We start from the raw sequence: 21,970 nt of genomic DNA on the forward strand, positions 1-21,970 counted from the left end.
GAATGTGCAGTGTTTACAGTGGATGAACGGATGAAAAGAACACAATATTTCATAAACAGGTACTAATAATAATGACAAAAAGTATGTTGATCACTTGCTGATAAGCTGGCAGAATCAACGTCAGAAGCATTCAAAGAATTTTCTTTTGTCCAAATTCAGACAATCAAAGCTTTTTCTTTTGTCCGAATTTACACACATCTATTCGTCGTAACGATGACCAAACACAAAGCAACAGTGACACTGATGCCGACACAACAAGGAACATTCGAGTCCTGGATGATTCCATTAAACGCCTATACACATTTGTATTGCAACATTACATTGAAGCTTTTCTCTGACCTATTTCCATCAACAACCACGTTAAGTTTTGTAAAGGTTTGTAAACAGTACATTCAGCTCAACGTTCCATGTCACTACCCACCCTGTCGCTGTGTATCACTTCCGGGTTTGCTGTTATGTCGTCTCAGTGAAGGTTGTGTCTGTTCGGCTTGGCTGGAGAACTGGAAATATAGGGGATTATTTCATAACACGGTAGGTAAACCAAACAAAACAACACAAGGGCCACAAAACAAAAATCGTCGTGTGTCCTTATCTTACACGGCGTTATTGCTGATCTGCTCTACGTTCTGTCACTTCCGTATCTTCCCCCTCGAATAACTTCTTGCTGGTTTCAGTAAATGTACCCACAATATCACACATACATTTTTCTTCAGCATGTATAGTGATATTAATTTGTGTGAGATGTTAATGCCCGTTTTCATCGAAGATGTTCCTCACATGATTATGTTCCTATTTTGTATTTTCACAGATACCATCTGTTCGCCATTTGTCACTTGTTGTCATGATGTGGTTGGCTGTGGTGCTTTTGTGTGCGAGTTTTGGGACATCAGGTCAGTGCCCAGCATACGAGTGAACAATAATGAGTTTCGAATGATCAATTTAGAAGTACATAGCATCTTATGATGCCATGATACATGTTCCAGCGCCTGCCACTATCCGCCTGACGAGCTACCCACAGTCTGCCGTGGATGGAGTCGAGGTCACACTGTCCTGTACAACCACATATAGCAGTGGGTTGATAGGTGTCAGCTGGTACAGAAACAATGATGATATGTTTTAAACAATACTATTATACAATATATTTTAGTCCAGCATACAATGTGCATGTTTCAGCGTCCCTTCCTCTGCATCTGACGAGCTACCCACAGTCTGCTGTTGATGGAGCCGGGTTCACACTGTCCTGTACAACCACACAGAGTGGAGGGTTTATAAATGTCATCTGGTACAGAAACAATGTTGAAATGTTCAGCACAAGCAGTGATGCTGACGTATCTACTTCCATACTCAACCCCGCCACCACATCCATTGATTCCCGCGCTGTGGCAGGACGTGTTACTGTCAACTCCTCCCCCCTACAACACAACGTGACACTCATGATCAATTCTACACTCGACCAGGGCTCTGTGTGGAAGTGCCGGAGTGGGAGTCGTGTCAGCAATAACGTCACTGTTGAGATTACAGACAACTCTGAAGGTACAAACGAAATAATACGTGATACATCTTTTAGGAATGATAGCTTGAGTCACCGGAATGACTTTTCACTTCCGTATCTTCTCCCTCGAATAATTCCTTGCTGGTGTCAGTAAATGTAACCAAAGATATCACCTGGTATATCTTTATAGTGATGTTAACTAGTGCAAGGTTTTAATGCATGCTTTCAACGAAGATGTTCCGCAGATGATTATGTTAAAGGTCACATAAACCCTAGGGGGTACAAATACATAAATCACTAACTGGCATCGTTATAAATGAAACCCCGTCATTAAAACTACTCATTTCGAACTTTAATTGACTTAAATCGACCTTTTTGACAACAGTGCACAATTCTCACCCGCGAACGAAATTTCAGCCGAACAGAGCGGCGCGCCTCTGTTACGTCATATGAGGAATAGCTTTGAGGGCCGATGCAGAATTCATCTACATTTTAGGGGTTTCATTATCTTGTTTACAGGTTTGTATAAACCTGAAATCGTGACAATTGTTGTGGAAAATGGAAGCTATATGTTCTCACAATCTACTGTCATTTAATTTTGTCTCCTGCTTTGCCTAATTTCCGAGTTACAACTTGTTTTCATAGACGATTCTGTCAAAATCGATTGGTGTCGTTAGGCCCTATTGGTATAATGACTGATCCAAATTGATCCTATTTCTGTGTTTTTTTACCTCGATATTTAATCATGTCATGTAAAAATCTGTTTGTATTCTCAAAACAGTGTCGGCCCATAAGTTTTCACATGCAATACAGCAATTAATACTCCCTTGTTGTAACCCGTGTTAGGTGGTATAAACCTACACATGCTATTTGTCATCATTCACTTGATGGTCAGTTTATGAATTTATAACAGGTATAATTAGTGGTAACACACTTAGATTACCCGACAAAGGTTCCCATTTGGCATTTCTTGTGTCTGGAGTAAATATTCAACATTATAAACATCGATCAAAGGATTAACCGATAACACGCTGATTGATTAATTACTTTTATCTTACACAGCGGAATTGTCAAAAGGTAGTGTTTATGTATGTAGATTTACTAATCTATACTGAATACACTCTGTCGTGTCGGTGTCTGCGTAAAACAACGTCCTTCTTTCAAAGGATTAACCAGCAATACATTGATTGATTGCCCATTATTGGCTAACTAAATTACTGTTTTTAAAGAAAGGTGGACATTATGCAATTAGTTGCCAGGGTGTGCTATCTTGGGTGACCAATGAGACTATACACCAATACCTGAAAAAGATTTATCACTTTTTCGTATATTAAACTGTTAAAGACACATCATTTGGAACAGTTTTGTGGATATTGATGGATACATTCCTCGAACAAGGTAATGGCCTGATATTGTTCCTATAACTTTAATCTGTTTACATTTTTATATTTGCATTTTGTTTTTATTCATTTGTCGTAGCATTCAACAGAATCATTGTTTCGCCGTGAAGTGTAATGAGACAGACAACATGCACTAGGGTGTGTGTGCGAATTATGATTCACATTGGCAAACTATAAAATGTCTAGATATTACAGTTCTGTTATAAATTCACTATAAGTATCAGCAGATCGTCTGCTTTTTATTTAGTTTCAAAATGCATACAAGAATGATAATAAACTAATTAGGATTATAAGACCAAATATAAAGACGCACATTGACTAGTATCTACATACTGGTGAGTGGACATTAACCATGGGAATGTAGCAAGAAATTTATCGTGCAGTATTGTGACTTCGACCCCCACCTCGCTTCCGTGGAAGAAATCGTTATGTTATAAGTTGTGTCATGCAAAATCCGTTTGGTTAAGATTCCAATACATATTTAACTACGAGTAGAAAGTAGTCTTGATTTTCTAACTTGATGAAAACAAACTATAATCTCATTAATTCTAACAGATTTTTTTATTTTTAAAAATGGCGGCGCCCTGTCAGGAACATCCGCCAGTCTGAGGATAAATGGTATTTAGGTTTGTTTTCACCGAGGTTCTAAAATCAAAACTACTTTTCTACTGGTAATAAAATATGTATTTTATTGATAGCCAATAGGATTTTTGCATGACATAGCGTATAACATAACAATTTCTCTCGTGGCAGCGAGGTGGGTATCAAATAATACTACTTACAATATTATTGTTACTTCGACCACAACCTCACTTCCGAGGAAGAAATCGTTATGTTACAAGTTGTGTCATAGAAAATCTTTATGGTCATCAATCATATGCATATTTTACTACAACTAGTAAGTAGTTTTGATTCTTTAACTTCCGTGAAGCGATCTGAACACAAGTAAGATATCGTTTCAGGCTTCCACAACGCTCGCTTCGCACTCACAAACATAACCCATTTAGCACGAGCTGCGGGGTCCTGTGGAAATCTGTGCATGGGGACACCATCGCCCGACCCCTAGGGCAATTGACGACAAAGCAACGATTCGGCATGTCGTCGTTGATGTCGAGAAATCATCAAAATGACGAGCGTGCTACACACTTTCTATACAACTAACTGAAAATCGTTCCTCATATGACGTCACTGCAGTGCTCTGGCGACAGAGTTACGTAACCTGTCTGTGGTTTCGTTGGCGGGCGAGAGGGAAGCAGGCGACTTTTTGGCCACTTTTAATCGCTCGGTATTAATTAACCACAGGTTTTTAAAGAATAAATTTGGTGTTCCGCATAAGACTAACCACAAATCTTTCATATGTAATGGTTAAAAGAGTAACAAAAACAAAGTTTATTGGTTCTTTAATATCGTATTTTCACAGATACCATCTGTTCGCCATTTGTCACTTGTTGTCATGATGTGGTTGGCTGTGGTGCTTTTGTGTGCGAGTTGTGGGACGTCAGGTCAGTGTCCAACATACGAGTGAACTATAATGAGTTCCAACTGATCAATGTAGAAGTACATTACATTTTATGATGCCATGATACATGTTCCAGCGCCTGCCACTATACGTCTGACGCGCTACCCGCAGTCTGCCGTGGATGGAGTCGAGTTCACACTGTCCTGTACAACCATACAGAGCGGTGCGTTGATAAGTGTCAGGTGGTACAGAAACAATGTTGAAATATTCAAGACAAACAGTGATGCCGACGTATCTACTTCCATACAGGCACCCGACACCACTTTATCAGAAAACCGCGCTGTGGCAGGACGTGTCACTGTCAGCTCCTCCCTCCAACAACACAACGTGATACTCAGGATCAACTCTACACTCGATCAGGGCTCTGTGTGGAAGTGCCAGAGTGGGAGTCGTTTCAGCAATAACGTCGCTGTGGAGATTACAGACAACTCTGAAGGTAGAAGCGGAAAAATATGTGATGCATCTTTTAGAAATGATAGCTTCGAATAAATGCAATACCCAGATTCTTGTTGATTCATTTCCCAACTTATGTAACTCGTTTTGTCGTAAAGCCATACTCAGCAATATTTCACCTTATAAGGGATCGTAAAGGTTTGATTCTGGACGAGGAACATAGTATCCAATAGTATGAATCACGTGACTCCACTTTAGGATAGAAAGTCTTGAAAGAGTGTGGTTGACAACCTCCAATAGCCAAATTCTCCTTATTTCGGATATATTCCAGCACGTAAACATTTGTCATCTACTGTCACAACTTTTGAGATACCTTAGAACATGCTTAATTTCATCTTTAGTCAGAGCTTTACAGGACTCTTACTCAAAGGTGTTGGGATAATTGCATTCACTGCTTCATGAAATCTTACAAGATGCTTTATGGTAGACAGGTCGAGCATATTTCCAGATTCGATGACTCCAAAATGTTTCCAATGTAATTCCTTTTTTTACTTCCAATGATTTTCAGGTGAAAAATTCACTAAACCTGCACCATTCCTAACCTATCATACATCATACACATCCTCATGATCGTATGTAATGCGTTGTTGCTTTGAGTAGTGGCAGTAGTCGTAGTCTTTGTTGAGGTAGTCACAGTCATAGCCGTAGCACTGGTTATACTATTGGCAGTAGAAATACTATTCCGTGTCGCAGTGGTGGGAGTTGAGGAAATAGCAGCAGTCCACTGTCCACACTTCAAAGTGTAAAGTGTCCCAAATTCGAAATCTACTAGCCGAAGTACACTTACTATTGTACAATAACTTATACTTAGGATATATCTTATCACGACTTTTGTGAGTTGACTCTTCGCCATTTGATTATATGTTGATTCAATGTGATTTGAAACAAGCATATCCACCACTCAACAACTACTCTCTACTCTTTGTTAAAATCATTAATAATCTGTTTGGAGATGTCGCGTGTGCCGACACTTCCAGCAATAACATCACTATTGACAGCACAGATGTAATTCAAGCCAGTTCACTTGAAAAATAACACAGTGGACTTTCCAGTGTGTGTCACTTTCCAAACGGAAAAACGGAAAGTCAATCCAGAAATCTGTCTGCGAAATAATTTAAACAAAAAATAATGAAATGTTAAACGATGAATCATTTTAGTATTCTAAACTTATCCAGCTTTTCAAATCAATACATTTGTTGCTAACGTGTTCACAACGACGGTAAAAAATAGATCCCGAGTTGTCCTGGAATGTCCACTCTGGGCCGAGTCAGCCAATAGCTTTTCTGGCAGATGGAAGATTACACTTGACACCGAAAGCAAAAAGGTATAATAAATTCTATACAACTGTTTACATGAGACAGTAACGCATTCCTGACAACTAGTTATTGTTTAGGCACAATGTTACGAACTTCGACTGAATCTTATTAAGCACTAAACTTACAACAAAACTGATACTTCAGTATATCATGGATCGTCCTAAAGTAATAGAATGGGGCGTACAACAACATGATCTTGCAAACTAACAAAAGATAACCATCTTATATCTTGGAATATATGCGTGTGGAACAGTATATCATTTGTAAATAATAGTCCATTTTCAGCTTCTACCTCAGTGAAAGCAACAAGAAATCCAGTCAATAATGGACAGATCCTAACACTGACTTGCGAAAGTACAAATGTCATCCAGGAAACTGTCTGGTCCAGAAACTCAGTGAACATATTCAAGACCATTCTACTAACGTCCATGTTGGTGTACGACACCAGCTCCCCCCAGTACCAGTCTGTTGCAGGACGTGTCACTGTCAACTCCACCCTCAAACAACACAACGTCAGTCTCAGGATCAACTCTACACTCGACCAGGGCTCTGTGTGGAGATGTCAAACTGGAGACCTGTTCAGCAATAACATCACGCTTGACGTGGTGGGATATATAAGGGGTAAATAAACCTTTCGTGTATAAGAGTGTTACATCTAATGAAGATTAAACTGACACATTAAACCCAGTGATGTCATAATGTATAACACATTGATTTCATAATGTATAACATTGATTTCATTACATTAAGTCTGTGATTTCATAATACATATAACACATTGATTTCATAACACATTGATTTCATAACATGTAACGCAGTGATTTCATAACATAGAACAGTGATTTCATAACATTTAAGTCAATGATTTCCTTGCATTAACTCAGTGATTTCATACATATAACTCAGTGATTTCATAACGTATAACTTAGTGAATTCATAACATTTATTCTGTGATTTTATAACATAAAACTCAGTGATTGTCTGTCTGCAGGGGATGCTGTAACCACTATTACAACCTCTGAAGGTATGCCATTACATTTGCTCATGACGATATCATGTGTTAAAAGGATTGTGATTTGTGACTTGACTCCTCATTGTAGGATTTTATCTTTTTCAAACGTATCTCATTATGGCGATATTTCTGTACGCAACAGAATGGGGTGCAATTGCATAACTATGGTGTATCAGCTTGATAAGAGTTGGTGACTCAGAATGTTTCAACTGATTCAACCAACACATGCAACATTTTACCAATTGAACATCCTCTAATGTGAATTGTGGCAACCCCTCACGACAAGCATGGGTTGTTGAAGACCAATTCTAGCTCGGATCTTCACTGGTCACCCAGACTGTTGGAGAATTATTTTTATAACGGGTGTATTCAAGAGATAAATATCTCCTCAGAGTTAAATATCCGAGGACCAGGTCAACAGTCACTTCATTCTCGAGTACTCTTTGAAATATTTCACTAACAACTCCAAGCTTCATATTTCTTTAAGGTCAATGACGTCGTTCATGGCTTATTGACAGTACCATCTTTTCATAATACATTTGGTTAACTTTGAAGTATATGTTACGAATATCATGCGGAGAAACAGATTTCAACTGGAACGTGTTCAAACACAGATTCTACGCAGCTGTAACACATGTTATATTTGGGATTACACTTTCTCAGTTAAGTACAGATTCTAGTACCTCTTTGAGGGGGTGGGGTTTGAGTCCCATCCGGGATTCGAACCCACACCCTCAGAGTCAGGCACCTAATCGCCAGCCAACAATGTCAGATGCCTAGACCGCTCAGCCAAAGCCACTCAAAGCGTCTGACTTTCTGAGTGCTGGCGATTAGGTGCCTGACTCTGAGTGTGTGGTTTCGAATCCGGGATGGGACTCAAACCCCACCCCCTAAAAAAATGTACTAGAATCTGTACTTTACTGAGAAAGTGTAATCCCAAATGTAACATGTGATACATTTGACCACTTTCTAAAATAGCAGTGTGCATTTCATACTCAGTTGTACACTTGATGTACAGAAAACTGAATGCCAGGGCAACACTGACTGATACAAACATTCAAATGTAGTTGACTGTGTGATCTGTGTTTCAGATGGAAGTATTTTACCCCTCACCGCTGCAGTTGCCAGCATCATCGTCGTCATCGTCATCGTCGTCGCCAGTTTTATCTCTGTGTTACTGGTCAGGAAGTATAAGAAGGGTACGTGATTTATATTAGTCATACACGAGGCTCTTTCTGTCCACATTCGCATTCCACCATGGCATTGTTCCATTGTGTATGGCAAGAGAGGATACACCGAATGTTTGCTGAATACATTAAACAGGGGATAGCATTTCTGACGTATTTGGACATATACTGAAGCAAATAGGTCCCTTGAATATGAGAAGTTTTAAAGAACCGTTTGCTCCCTGACAAATAAATAAGCAACATCCCTTATTTAAAAGGGAATATTTCATAACGTGTCATATTATGTATTGATTTTTTTAATTGTTTGTACAACATGTTCCTGACCTTTCAATATCTACGAACTATTTTCATATTTGGCAGTCGTAATGGATAAATGATACTCTGTAGATCATTTCTCTCTATCATGCATGAGTGATGCTAAACGTTTTGTTGTGTGTATGTGATATATTTCATCATCACCGACAAAGTCACATGTTGTTCCAGACGTCGCAGAAAGCAACAGCCAGATGTACAGCACCATGTCACGTGACCCTGACACTGACAACAATTACTCTGAGTTGGATCCTGGACTCATAAGTAAGAGGCTTCCGGCTTCTCAGCCTGTCACCACAGAGGAGTCCGTGGCCTACTACAACACAGGGCCCGCTGACAGCCAGTATGAAAACCCACCATCTTCTACTGAGAAACCGGAATCTTCATACGAGTGAGGGCCTGAGTTTAGGTTTACACCGCTTTTAGCAATATTCCAGAGATATCACGATCTGTGACACCAGATATGTACCCACATTGTACCAATGTTGGGAATCGAACCCAGGTCTTCAGCGTGACGAGAAAACACTTTAACCACTAGGCTACTTTACGACCCTCTTCATACAGAATGATACAGTCATGTTTCAGATGCTCTGTTTTTACACAGTTGATGCGTTCAATGTTGTTTCAACAAACTGATTGATGGTGCGATTCACTGGCCACGTCATACAAAATTACGCTAAAAGATGTATCTAATGTTGCCCTGCCTGTGTTCGGATTGAAGAGGATAAAACTGGGGCAAAGTTAAATGAATGTTAATGAATGTAGACATTGTTCCCTTGCCTGGGGTTCGACAAGGGAGTAATACAAGGACCATTCGGTTGGGACTTACAACATTATATCTTACTCTGGTATCCATGGTAACATGCGACATGACATCTCTGGGAGTCAGCATGAGTAATGCCAGCATTAGTCAGAACTGTTAATCATACAAACAATATCTATTGCTATTTAATCGTAATAATCTCAAGGTGACGTGACGTAACGTTTAACTCTCCTACGTTCATCATTGCTCTCTTGTATATAGTTTAGACGCGGATATCCCGGTGTATTTGTCTTTTTGACTGTTTGATCACTTCCTTAGTTCAAGTTTTCTTCATTCTCATACAATGAATCCATTGGTTTCTTGAACAAATCTGCCTTTTGTAATGTTGTTTACGACCTTTAAACTCTGTCTTCAATGTCTTGACGGATATGTCGATGTATTTGTCTTGGGCACTGTTTGATAACTTCCTTTGTGTCTGTTTGCTTCATTCTCATACAATGACTCCATTGTTTTCTTGAATTATTTTCGTAATGTTGTATACGGGCCTAACAATCTGTCTTCAATTCAGTCAGTTGATGATATATATCTTGACGCTCGGTGTATTTGTCGCTGTTTGATAACTTCTTTTCTTTTTTTTTACATAATTGAACTTGTTCAGTTTATTAAATTCTCGATGTACAATATGTGACTGTTTCATATATAACATGCTATTCTCATACCATGACGCAAATGATTTTCTTGAGGAAATTTGCTTGTAGCAAAGTTGTGTGCGGCCATTATACTCTGTCTTCAATACAGTCAGTTGATGCTGAGTCTCGACATCTTGTTTATAACCCAGAACACGACCAACCATAGGAAGTGATGCTTTCTCGGTGTTAAATTACGGCGTATTACGGCCCAGCAAACACAATGTTCATTTTCCTGCTGTGAGTAAAACAACGCAAGTCAATTTCAGATAAAGACTATGGTCGTGAGGAAAATACCTCGCCTTTATCATCCAACTCACTACAGTTTTTCTTTTAAATAACAAAACTTTCAATGAAGAAATATGTGAGTAGTGGTATTGGCATGCCAAGCAATTTCAGACTCGTACAGTTTTTCATGTTAATAGCACAACTGTCAATGCAAATATATTGTGAGTAGGGATATTGACTTTTCTAGTAGTTTCAGATTTGTATAGTATTTCACGTTAATAACACAAACTGTCAATAAAAATATAAGTAAATAGGGGTATTGGTATGTCTAGTAGTTTCAGATTGGTATGTTCTTTTATTTAAGTTTTCTTTAAAACAACAAAAACTGTCAATAAAAATATAAGTAAATAGGGGTATTGACATGCCTAGCAGTGCCAGATTTGCAGCTGATCTAATCCAGGCATTAATATTCCTCCCTTTGACTGTGTGATATCGATATAGTCTCATACACACATAACGCCAGATTCTATGTGACACTGTATGTGTACGGTGAATCATGGCCGTCAACATGTTACATTCAGCCACATTGTATACATGTATGTGTAACACAGAAAACACTTACACACAATGAAAGGAGCACTGATGAATATAGATAAAACTGTCAGGTCTCAGGAAAGTGCACATCCACTCACAATACGTGATGTGTTTATGTTAATTCTGTTTGTAGCGGTTGAAATAACCACCTTGGTTTTGACAGGAAAATCGTGTTACTTCCTGTCAATACTGAAGTTCTACTAGGCTGTAGAGATTCAATACTGCAAACACAATCCCACAACAATTCAGCTTTATTTGTTGGGTGTAACCCATCGAGTACACATCATGTCAATATCATCGAACATGTACCTGTTGTCGCTCTGTTGTACCGTGTAAGAGACGACTAATGGGACCGGGTGGTCAAGCTCGTTGACTTGGTTGACACATGTCATCGGTTCCCGATTGCAAAGATCGAGCTGTTAACACTGGATTGTCTGGTCCAGACTCGATTATTTAGAGACCGCCACCGCCACCGGGACTATTACTGAGTGCGGCGTAAAACTAAACTCACTCACTCACTGTTGTACCGTCATACATTTGTACACTCGCTGTTCAATCCCTGGAGCAGCATCGTAAATATTTAATCTGAAGTGAGTCGTTCTCCTTGATTCAATAAAGTGTGAATGATGATGTGAAATATTGATAATATAGACAAATAACAACATAGTCAGTTTGAGAAAGTCAAACTTATGTTTCAAGTAATGGCAACGCATATGAGCATTGGTGACACGTGTAAGTATAGAATATATATACCTGATATACTATCTAAATCACTGAATCAATGACTCACATATGCCACCTGGTAAAATGGACAGCATACATGCAGTAGTAATTTAGACATTCTAAGATTTACAAGTGTGTCTTTACAAGCATAAAACTAAAGTGTGAATACATAATGCCTTAAAGAAGATAACATGCCACTTTTCATACTTTTATATTTGGTGGAAACCTCGTTGGCTGAGTGGCTTAGATCGCTGACTTTGTGTGGTGGCGATTCTGTGCCTCGCTCTGACAGTCTGGGTTCGAATCCCGGATCTGACTAGAATCTGCACTTGACTTAGAATCTGTGATTACACATCGATAGTATGTTATATTTATACGTAGGAATAAAAACTAATCGTTACCCAGCAATGACGAATTATTTGTGAATATCTAAATATGTTATGTCCACAGGTTGTGCAAAGAATACCCAACGAAGAGGAAAAACCCGGACAAAATGAGTGAAGCATGAGTGGCACGGTGACAGCCGTGTTGAACCACATAGCTGCCATATTCGAGAGCTAGGATAACAGGAAGGGCTTATTTGCAATTTAACATAACAGCTTTGGGATCGAATAACACATACATAAAGCACAATGTGCAGCCAGCAGGTAGACATGCTCTATTTAGGTCCTGTGAACAAAACACTGCACACAAACAGGCCTGTAATGCCTACCCGAACTGTCACAGCATATCACGTCCTGGTGTGGTGTCCGTGATGAGTGTACCTGTATATCTCACCTGAGATATTTGATCACTCACTCGGGCGACAGAATTCATACATTCCATATATTTAGGCATCCATATATATTTCATATCCCCAAATCACGGGTTAATATCTTTTATATGACGAAGTTGGTTGCCTGTGAATAAAACACACACTGTCACTTTTTACTACATTATGAGATGCAGCTTTATTTAGCTCCTACGACCACACAACTCAAACCGGTTTTTCATTGCCTACCCGAGCTGTCACTTGAAACACTTCCTGGTCTGGTGTTACAGGCGGGAGTGTGTCTCCATGATGGCTGTGGTTGTACCTATGGGCTGAGTATTGGATATGCATTTATGACCATGAGCAGTTTCGTTCTTGACAAGGTAAGTAAACGTGGCAAAGTGACGGTCGAAGGTAATGTAGGGGTAATGTACTAATACACATACATGATTTTTATTTATTAAGCTTTGTGGGTTTGAATGGTTTAATATGTGACGTTTTGGAGGAATTAAGTGACCTCAAATGCACCAATTGTTTGAGAGAAGCTCGAGTTACGAATAGCAACTTCTTGTTGTGAAGGATCAAGCATACACTCCGAAACGTCGTGTTATTCACAATAAAAAAGTTGACGTCCATAAATCTTGCTTTTCGTATGCATTCCACTTCTAAATGCCCTTCTAAGATTTGACCGGTCTTTTATTTGGACCTATTAGTAGAGCCTCTGGCTCTGAGTGACCATTTCACATTATTTTGTTATTTTGGTTAGTTTCATAATGGGAAATATGCTATCATAAAGGTCTAGGTATTATAAATTGTGTAGGACTGTATAATGACAATCTATTCAAGGATCTTAGTTACTGGAGGTCACATGAGATTTTAAGCTCAAGTAGTTCACCTTAATCATGTTTTTGTTTCATTTTGCAATATTTCATGTTTACACATGTTAATACTGAAGCTGAATCTGAATGAATCATTGACATACAGTAACAATAATTACATACTGCATTGAAGTGCATTCTGTTGAAGCAAACAACACTGAACATGAAAATCATGTTGTACTATTACCTGTATCATTATGTTCGCAAACCTTTGTTGCATGACAGTACTTCAGTTAAACATTCTACTTTAAGGCTCTATACTGTTTTATTTATCTGTAAACCATTGACATACATTCATACACAATGGGGACGGGGAGCCTGACAGTATGGTGTAACAGCAACTTAGAAGATGATGTCACACACAGAGAGCTATTATGAATTTATGATATACGCACTTGGACAGAAACCTTCCAGTCAATATATCACAATATGTATGTCAATATCTCTTGAATTATTGCAATATATCGCGATTTGAGAATCAGGGCAATATCCAGCCTTAGTTCTCAGGGACCCCCTCCGTGGTGTAGTGGTTAGAGCGCCCGCCCGGAGAGCGGAAGGTCGTGGGTTCCATCCCCGGCCACGTCAAACCGAAAGACGTTAAAATATGGTACTTGTTGGTCCCTGCCTGGCGTACCCGAAGAACTGGTCCGTTCGGAGTCAGTTTGTTTCTAAGTGGGGTATTCATGTTTAACTGGTATCTCATTGGGCTAGCACTATAAAACCAGCTTAAGTCTGGGCTAGTACAAGCAGGCACACATACACACGCAAGCACGTCGTCACATGAGCGAAAAATTCTTAATTACGATGTTAAACCCAATTCCACGTCACCTCACCTACCATTCTCAGGTGTCACCAATTCGCCGTCCACTTGAGATGAGAACATCAATGGTCGCCATGGCGTTTCTGGCTGGAGTACTTTCTTGTGCGGGTCATTGGGCGTCAGGTAAGTGTCTGATATGTGAGCGAAGAATAATCAGTTCCACTTGTTGTGGTCAAGTGGAAATACTGTACAAGAACAGACGATGTTACCAGAAGGGTCAAATCTATGTTCCAGCGTCTGCCACTATCCGCCTGACGAGCTACCCACAGTCTGCCGTGGATGGAGCCGAGTTCACACTGTCTTGTACATCCACACAGAGTGGAGGGCTTATAACTGTCATCTGGCACAGAAACAATGTTGAAATATTCCAGACAAACAGTGATGCCGACGTATCTACTTCCATACTCAACACCACCACCACATCCAACGAGTCCCGCGCTGTGACAGAACGTGTCACTGTCAGCTCCTCCCTCAAACAACACAACGTAATACTCAGGATCAACTCTACACTCGACCAGGGCTCTGTGTGGAAGTGCAGGAGTGGGATTCGCTACAGCAATAACGTCACGGTGGACATTACAAACAAAACTGAAGGTACAAAACGAAATAATACTTAACACCATAACGTGAGAAGACCTTTAGAAATAGTACTTACTCTTAAAATAGATTCTGGTTGATTCATTTCCCGCCGTATGACACTCGTTTTTTCTTAACGTCGTTCTCAGCAATAAAACACGTGTATTAAAACGGATTGTAAAGGATCGATTATGGACGAGGAAAATCGGGGTTTAATAGTATGATTATGTGACACGGCTTTAGGTTTCAATGACATGTGCAAAGTCCAGAAAGAGTTTCAAGACAAACTATAAGTCGCGAAATATTATTTTAGGAACGTTAGGATATGCCCTTTTTTTCGGAGACATTGCGCAGGCTCTTGTCAAAGGCGTTGGCATCGTTGGATTCAATGCCTCAGGAAAGGTTACAGGATGTCTTATGGTAGACAGGTTGACTTTATTTCCCGATTTGATAACTCAAAATAGTTCTCGGATGAATTCGATTTTTCCAGTTACGTTCAGGGCCCCGTTTCACAAGCTTTCGTAGTGTTTCGACTGTGGTAACTTTATGTTAAAGTATAGGAGGTTTGACCTCTATCATTCCAATTGACGCAGACACACACACATAATATAGTTGATTTGTTTGCTTTGTTGCTTTGAGTGGCAGGAGAAGTTGAAGTCTTGATTGTAGTCGTAGTGATAGACGTAGCCGTAGCGGTTATAGTAGTAGCAGTGGTAGTACTGTTTGTCGTCGCAGTGTAGTTGTGGTGGTGGGGTTCGTTGTAGAAGTAGTAGCATTCATCGCCTTAACGGTAGTAGTATAAGTAGTTGCAATCGCAGTAGTAGTGTGTGAGTGAGTTTTTGGCAATAGTCCAGCAATATCACTGTGGGGACACCAGAAATTGGCTTTACACAAGGTGCCTATGTGGCGAATCGAACCCGGGTCTTCAGTGTGACGAGCGAACGCTTTAACCACTAGGCTACCCAACCGATCCACAGTAGTAGAATAGTAGTTGTAGAATAAGTTGTTGTAGGAGTAGTAGTAGTCGTAGTCAATGTAGTAGCAGTAGTAGTAGTAGTAGTAGTAGTAGTAGCAGAAGAAGCAGTAGTAGCAGTAGTAGCAACAGCAGTAGCAGAAGCAGCAGCAGCAGAAGCAGAAACAGCAGTAGCAGTAGTAGCAGTTATAGTAGTAGATGCAGTAGCACCAGCAGCAGCAGTAGAGTAGCAGTAGTAGCAAACGCAGCAACAGTCCCAGAGCAGCAGTAGCAGTGGCAGTAGCAGCAGCAGTAGTAGTGGCTGCAGTAGTAGCAGCAAAACGTAGCAGCAGCAGTGGTAGCAGCAGAAGCAGAAGCAGCAGTAGTAGAGGCAGTAGCAGCAGTAGCAGTGGCAGTAGTAGCAGTAGTAGTAGTGGCAGTAGCAGAAGCAGTAGTAGTAGTGGTAGTAGTAGTAATAGTGGTAGTAGTAATAGTAGTGGTAGTAGTAGTAGTAGTAGTAGTAGTAGTAGTAGTAGTAGTAGTGGTAGTAGTAGTAGTAGTGGTAGTAGTAATAGTAGCAGTAGTAGTAATAAATGTAGTAACAGTAGTAGTAGTAGTAGTGGTAGTAGTAGTAGTAGAAGTGGTAGTAGTAATAGTAGTAGTTGTAGTAGTGGAAGTAGTAGAAGTAGTTGTGGTAGTAGTAGTAGTAGTAGTAAATGTAGTAGTAGTAGTAGTAATAGTAGTAGTAGTAAATGTATTATGAATCATAATCTGCGTGTTCATAACGGTCTTAGACTATCGGGGCAATCTATGTGTACGTATCCCCTTATATTTATACAAATAACTATAATGACAATTCTTTGCCTTTTTGAATTTCGTATTGTTTTACGCCGCACTCAACACTTGTCCAACCCAGTCAAGTCAACCTGTAAACAATTACGAATAAAACCGCAAACGAGCGTTGCATCCGATCCAACCTAGCCCCATCAAGACAAGCAACAACTTGCGGAGGTCGTGTTATAACCCGAGTTTCATATCACAACCTCACCCCAACCATCCCACCTCTCTCTCTCTCTCTCTCTCTCTCTCTCTCTCTCTCTCTCTCTCTCTCTCTATCTCTCTCTCTCTCTCTCTATCTCTGTGTGTGTTTGTGTGTGTGAATAGATGTGTGTATGATAGATTCAACATAACCATACCCAAACCTCCATAACTGCAATTAGAACAGGGTCCACGTCACCCTAACGTAATACACACACAATAACACTGTATAGTTACACTGCGTTAGTGTCATGAATATTCACTGACTCACATTTCAACTATCTAACGTCCTGCATAGCCAAACATTTCTCAACTAAATAACCATCCTTAAAAAGGATATATTAAGTACTACGTAGGATATAGTATGCCCTACGTAGGACTTACTATCTCCTATAGTAAGTCCTACGTAGGAGATATTAAGTTCTACGTAGGAGATACTAAGTCCTACGTAGGAGATATTAAGTCCTACGTAAGAGATAGTGAGCCCAACAAAAAATGTCACCGTGGCCCTACTACGCTTCCGTACAATCGCGCAGTATTGTTTGATTTAGTGAATTCAAAATTAGTGTGGCACACACACCTACCACAAACGCATGTGCGCACGCATGCACGCACACACACACACACCACAAACGCACACGCGTACGCATGCACGCACACACACACACTACGACTTCAGACATACGAAATTCTATACTGAAATACTTACTCTTGTATGTCTTAAGGTTTCAGCACGACTGTTCCGACGACACCGGCTCCGATAAAACGTAGGTATCAACTATAAAGTAATGCAGTCTGTATAATCTGATCGAGACATCCCGCATACAAGGCTTTGGGAATCAATGAAATATTGTTATCGTAGAATGACTACAATGATTTATTGATCGATGGCATAAATTGTGATTAACTTGCTTTTCATATGAAGTTTCGTCACGAAATAATCGTACGTTCTGTCACTTATACAGGTGAAATTACCTACGCTGTCACTGGCTCCGTGGGTGGTGTGGTGGTCGTCGTTGTCATCATCACCGTTGTACTATTGTGCACACTATACAGAAGAAGAGGTATATATATTACTTAAAATTATAAAATGTACACCGACATTCTTCTACTCCAAATTTCATATAAGGCTCATAGCTTTTTGGTGAAATCTAAGCGCATTCCACCTCAACTCACTCATTGTTGATGTGTGAATGAACTGAACACGATCAAGATTGCATCTTTAATTGTTAGTTTTTTTCAGAAAATGCAAAGGAAGAAAAACACGGGTAAGTGATTGTTGTTATATTTCTCGACACTAACCTGAATGCATAGTATTACCTTTATGTGGTAGTTGGAATCAGCAACGTCAGGCAAGACACGGTGGTGACCTATTCGTAAACATGAATCAAGCTAGATACGGTATAGGACGCTTGCTCCATCTTTGTCTCTGTAAATGATTTGAGTGAGTGAGTGAGTGATTTTCGTTTTATGCCACTTTTAGCAATATTCCAGCAACATGACGGCGGGGGACAGCAGAAATGGGCTTCACACATTTTACACATGTGGGGAATCGAATCCGGGTTTTCGGAGTGACGAGCTTTAACTACACTTTAACTACTAGGCTATCCCACCGCCCCTTAAAGAATATAGAAGATGTACAACGAAACAGGACAATCGTGTCTCTGCATGGGTCTGTGATAGGTGCCACCTTTGGCAAAGGAAACGCCCACCTGTCGCGAATGATCGAGTATCATCATTCATTAACAGTGATACATACACATGCTCCTGATACAGTCGGAATGGTAAAAACATTTAAAGACATATTGCCATATCCCATAAATCCACGGTATTTTTGACCGAGATAACATATTTGTGATTATTCTGTTCCTTGAATATTCCAGCAAAGAAGGGAGATTCAATGAGGATTCTAAAAGAGAGACGGTCGGTATGTTTAGTTTTTATCTAATCCATTTATGAGTCTCTCTTATATCGAATCTATATCTCAGATACTTTTTGTCAATATTACCTGAACACCGGGTGTTATTTACGATCTTGCAAATCTCAATAGTTACATTCAAATTGCATGTTTTTCTGTCTTAAAGGGATGAAAGATAACGATCTCTACAGACAATATGCCGACAAGGGTGTCGACGGAACTGAACACCAGGTGTCAACAGAGAAACAGGAGGTGATAGGTGGGCTATATTGGTCAATGCTAAAGTGATTTATATAAAGATCCATGACAATGCTACAGTTACATGTTTTTTTGTAGGGAGGTAGGGAAGCCTAGTGGTTAAAGCGTTCGCCCGTCACGCCTTAGACCCAGGTTCGATTACCTACATCGGACACAATGTGTGAAGCCCATGGTGTCCCCAACCGTGATATTGCTGGAATATTCACTCACTGTCTTTGTATCGATATTTTGTGCATGGCGTCAATATCACGAATCATAAAGCTACGTGTCACTCATGTTATTTGACGGTATGATGAGGCAGTGTAATGTATTTGTATGCATGAAAAATGTTAGTCTGCTTAAAAAAACGAATAAGTCAATAGTTACATCTGCACCTGCGTATATAACATGATTAGGTAATGCAATAGAAAACACTCATTTAGACAGTCCAAGACAGATCGAAGCCATATGTTTATTCATATAGTACGCATATTTTTTCTGTTCAGTGATGGAAGATAATGACGTGTATCACGGATTTGTGAAAGCTGAAAGTCAGAAGCCAGCAGAAAAGCAGCAGGTGCCAGGTAAGTTATACCTTGTTCTGGAACCTGGATTTTTTTTGGATAAGATGTGGTTGGTAACAATATTTATGTACATTTACTGTGGTTTCATTATCCGGTAACTATTTATGTACCCCCGTCCCCTTTCATGGTCCTGGACTGGCATTTCAGCATGGCAACGCTACATCCATATTGCACTTAGCAACTTCTTCTGTAACGCCTGTGATGATGTCATGGCCATAAGGAGACGCGTTGTTGCCGGTACGGCCGTTGTAGGGGTCACGCTAAGTCTTGTTTTTGACTGCTTCTGTTTAAGAGTTCGCGTTGGAGGATGGGACAATCCCCTGCAATTCGTTTGTACTGTTACATGGATGAAAGCAGTGTGATACACTTCTGTATTCATCTCAGTGCACTTATTCGTGTGTGTGCGTGTGCATATGCTTGGATGCGTGTACCAACTATGATAGTATCACCCACAACATTTGTATGTACAGTAACTGTTTTATTTTATACTGACGTGTTTTCCTCATTAACATAGACGAAATAACAATATTTGAATATATACCTAAGATGCATTCTGAGACGAGAACTAAAATGACCTTTGTTCTCCATTTAAGATGTGTATTCAAAGGTCAACAAGGTGAAGAAAACCAACAATGCAACAGAAGTACAGATCACTCTGAGTATTGAAGACCTGTATGCGAAGCCCATCAAACCAGCAAACGGAAGGAGTGAATGTAAGCCCACACATAAAATATGTTCTAAAGTGTCATCTGTGTTGATTTGTGCACAAAATAGTTTGCTCAGAATAAGAACTGCTCACGTCAGAGAAATTTAACCTATACCGTGGCATTGCAAATCTCCTAACCATTTATCTAACATTGAGTACAAATCTTACAATAGAAGTTACAATCTCCCATCTATCATGTAACATTATCATACCAAAAGACGTTAAAATGTGGTACCTGTTGTTACCTGCCTGGCGCTTGGCTTTACCAAGGATTGGTCGGCTCGGAGTATAATGTGTCTATACATATACACACACCTCACCCTCACCTCACCTCACCTCACCTCACCTCACCTCACCTCACCTCACCTCACCTCACCTCACCTCACCTCACCTCACCCTCACCTCACCTCACCTCACCTCACCTCACCTCACCTCACCCTCACCCTCACCTCACCTCACCTCACCTCACCTCACCCTCACCCTCACCTCACCTCACCTCACCTCACCTCACCTCACCTCACCTCACCTCACCTCACCTCACCTCACCTCACCTCACCTCACCTCACCTCACCTCACCTCACCTCACCTCACCTCACCTCACCTCACCTCACCTCACCTCACCTCATGTAACATGGAATACACGTGTTACCATGACACTGACAATCTCTAAGTCATTCATGTAACATTGGATATGTTAGATGTATCGGCATGAGTAACAGCTTAAAATGTGAGCAGGCGCAGAAGCGAGGGACACAGCCCTTGATTGTCAGGATGGAAGATAATGTTAGCTACACCTACGGTCTATGAGAAAACGTATTTGTTGACGTGTCTATGACGTTTTCACCACTGTAGCACTGAAGTATGGCATCATCGTAGCCATGGTGACAGGGTACAGCACATCCTACCAAGGTTTGCTGACACCGAACTGCTTATTCTTTCAGCGTCATCCTAAGTGTCATCCTACCAGAACGTGGACGTCAGCACCCCAGACTGACCGACAGACGTCATCAGAAGCAGTGGTCGTTGTGGACTTCCAATCCAGTGATGCTGAAAGGGAATCTTCCATATGATACGCCGTCATTACACCAACACCAACGAGAAATATATACATAATCATACATCGTAATGCACCAAATTTATTGTCACCATAACCAAAGTTATTCAAGCTTTATGACAGTTTTTGGTATTCCCCAAACGTATTGCTCCTCCAAATTAATATAAACAACATCTTGTAAATATTGCAAAGTGCACGCAGCAACCTTAAATCACAGCTGTTGCAACATGCTGTCAAATTTGACTTCAGCACGTTGCGATATTTTTAAGTTTTGTCTTGTAGGTTTTACATTTTTGCTTGTAGATTGTTCATAACTGGAAGCTGAAGACGCTGCCTTGTACTGATACGTTTGGCCATTTGCCCTATTGCTAATGAAACATGTCAGTCTGTTGGAGAATTCTTTCACGTGCCAAAGAGCTACACCAAATTACTATCTTATATTCTACTGATGCGTCATATGTAACAGTATGTAACAAGTGCTTAATAAATGATAACTGAATTAATCGCCTACGTGTAGTTATTGGCAGTACGTATTTTTTACTGCCTTATGAGATTTGGTTTTAAACAGTTATGTGGTTGTCCACAACTGTGGGAATGACTCGGGATGTAAAGATACAGCTACGTAATATACGCGGTAGCAACGTACGTTGTCTTTACGTTCTGTTTAACGTTAGACCCGTAAAGATCCGGGTTTGAATTGATGTTCAGTAACCCATGCTTGTCGTAGGAGACGACTAACGGGATCGGATGGTCAGGCTCGCTGACTAGGTT

The 21,970-nt window shown here is 40.2% G+C and overlaps 1 protein-coding gene across 5 annotated transcripts; it reads left to right on the forward strand.

Annotated features, from left to right (window-relative positions):
• Nucleotides 1–198: 198 nt before the first annotated feature.
• LOC124255912 lies at nucleotides 199–21,324 on the forward strand. Of its 5 annotated transcripts, XM_046689858.1 has the most exons (13): nucleotides 199–531; nucleotides 809–890; nucleotides 1,174–1,386; nucleotides 4,701–4,847; nucleotides 14,369–14,728; nucleotides 17,426–17,467; nucleotides 17,666–17,764; nucleotides 17,944–17,968; nucleotides 18,584–18,627; nucleotides 18,785–18,877; nucleotides 19,362–19,439; nucleotides 20,033–20,152; nucleotides 21,087–21,324. In XM_046689858.1, the coding sequence occupies exons 1-13, from the start codon at nucleotides 214–216 to the stop codon at nucleotides 21,095–21,097; spliced, it is 1,632 nt and encodes a 543-aa protein (XP_046545814.1). In that variant the 5' UTR covers nucleotides 199–213; the 3' UTR covers nucleotides 21,098–21,324. The 5 variants fall into 5 exon arrangements, with proteins under 5 accessions (XP_046545814.1, XP_046545816.1, XP_046545818.1 ...); XM_046689860.1 differs by lacking the exon at nucleotides 18,785–18,877; XM_046689862.1 differs by lacking the exons at nucleotides 1,174–1,386; nucleotides 4,701–4,847.
• The last annotated feature ends 646 nt before the right edge of the window (nucleotides 21,325–21,970 follow it).

Source organism: Haliotis rubra, unplaced genomic scaffold (genome assembly GCF_003918875.1).
Source record: "Haliotis rubra isolate DU_JTF1 unplaced genomic scaffold, ASM391887v1 Scf611, whole genome shotgun sequence".
NCBI classification, from domain to species: Eukaryota; Metazoa; Mollusca; class Gastropoda; order Lepetellida; family Haliotidae; genus Haliotis; species Haliotis rubra.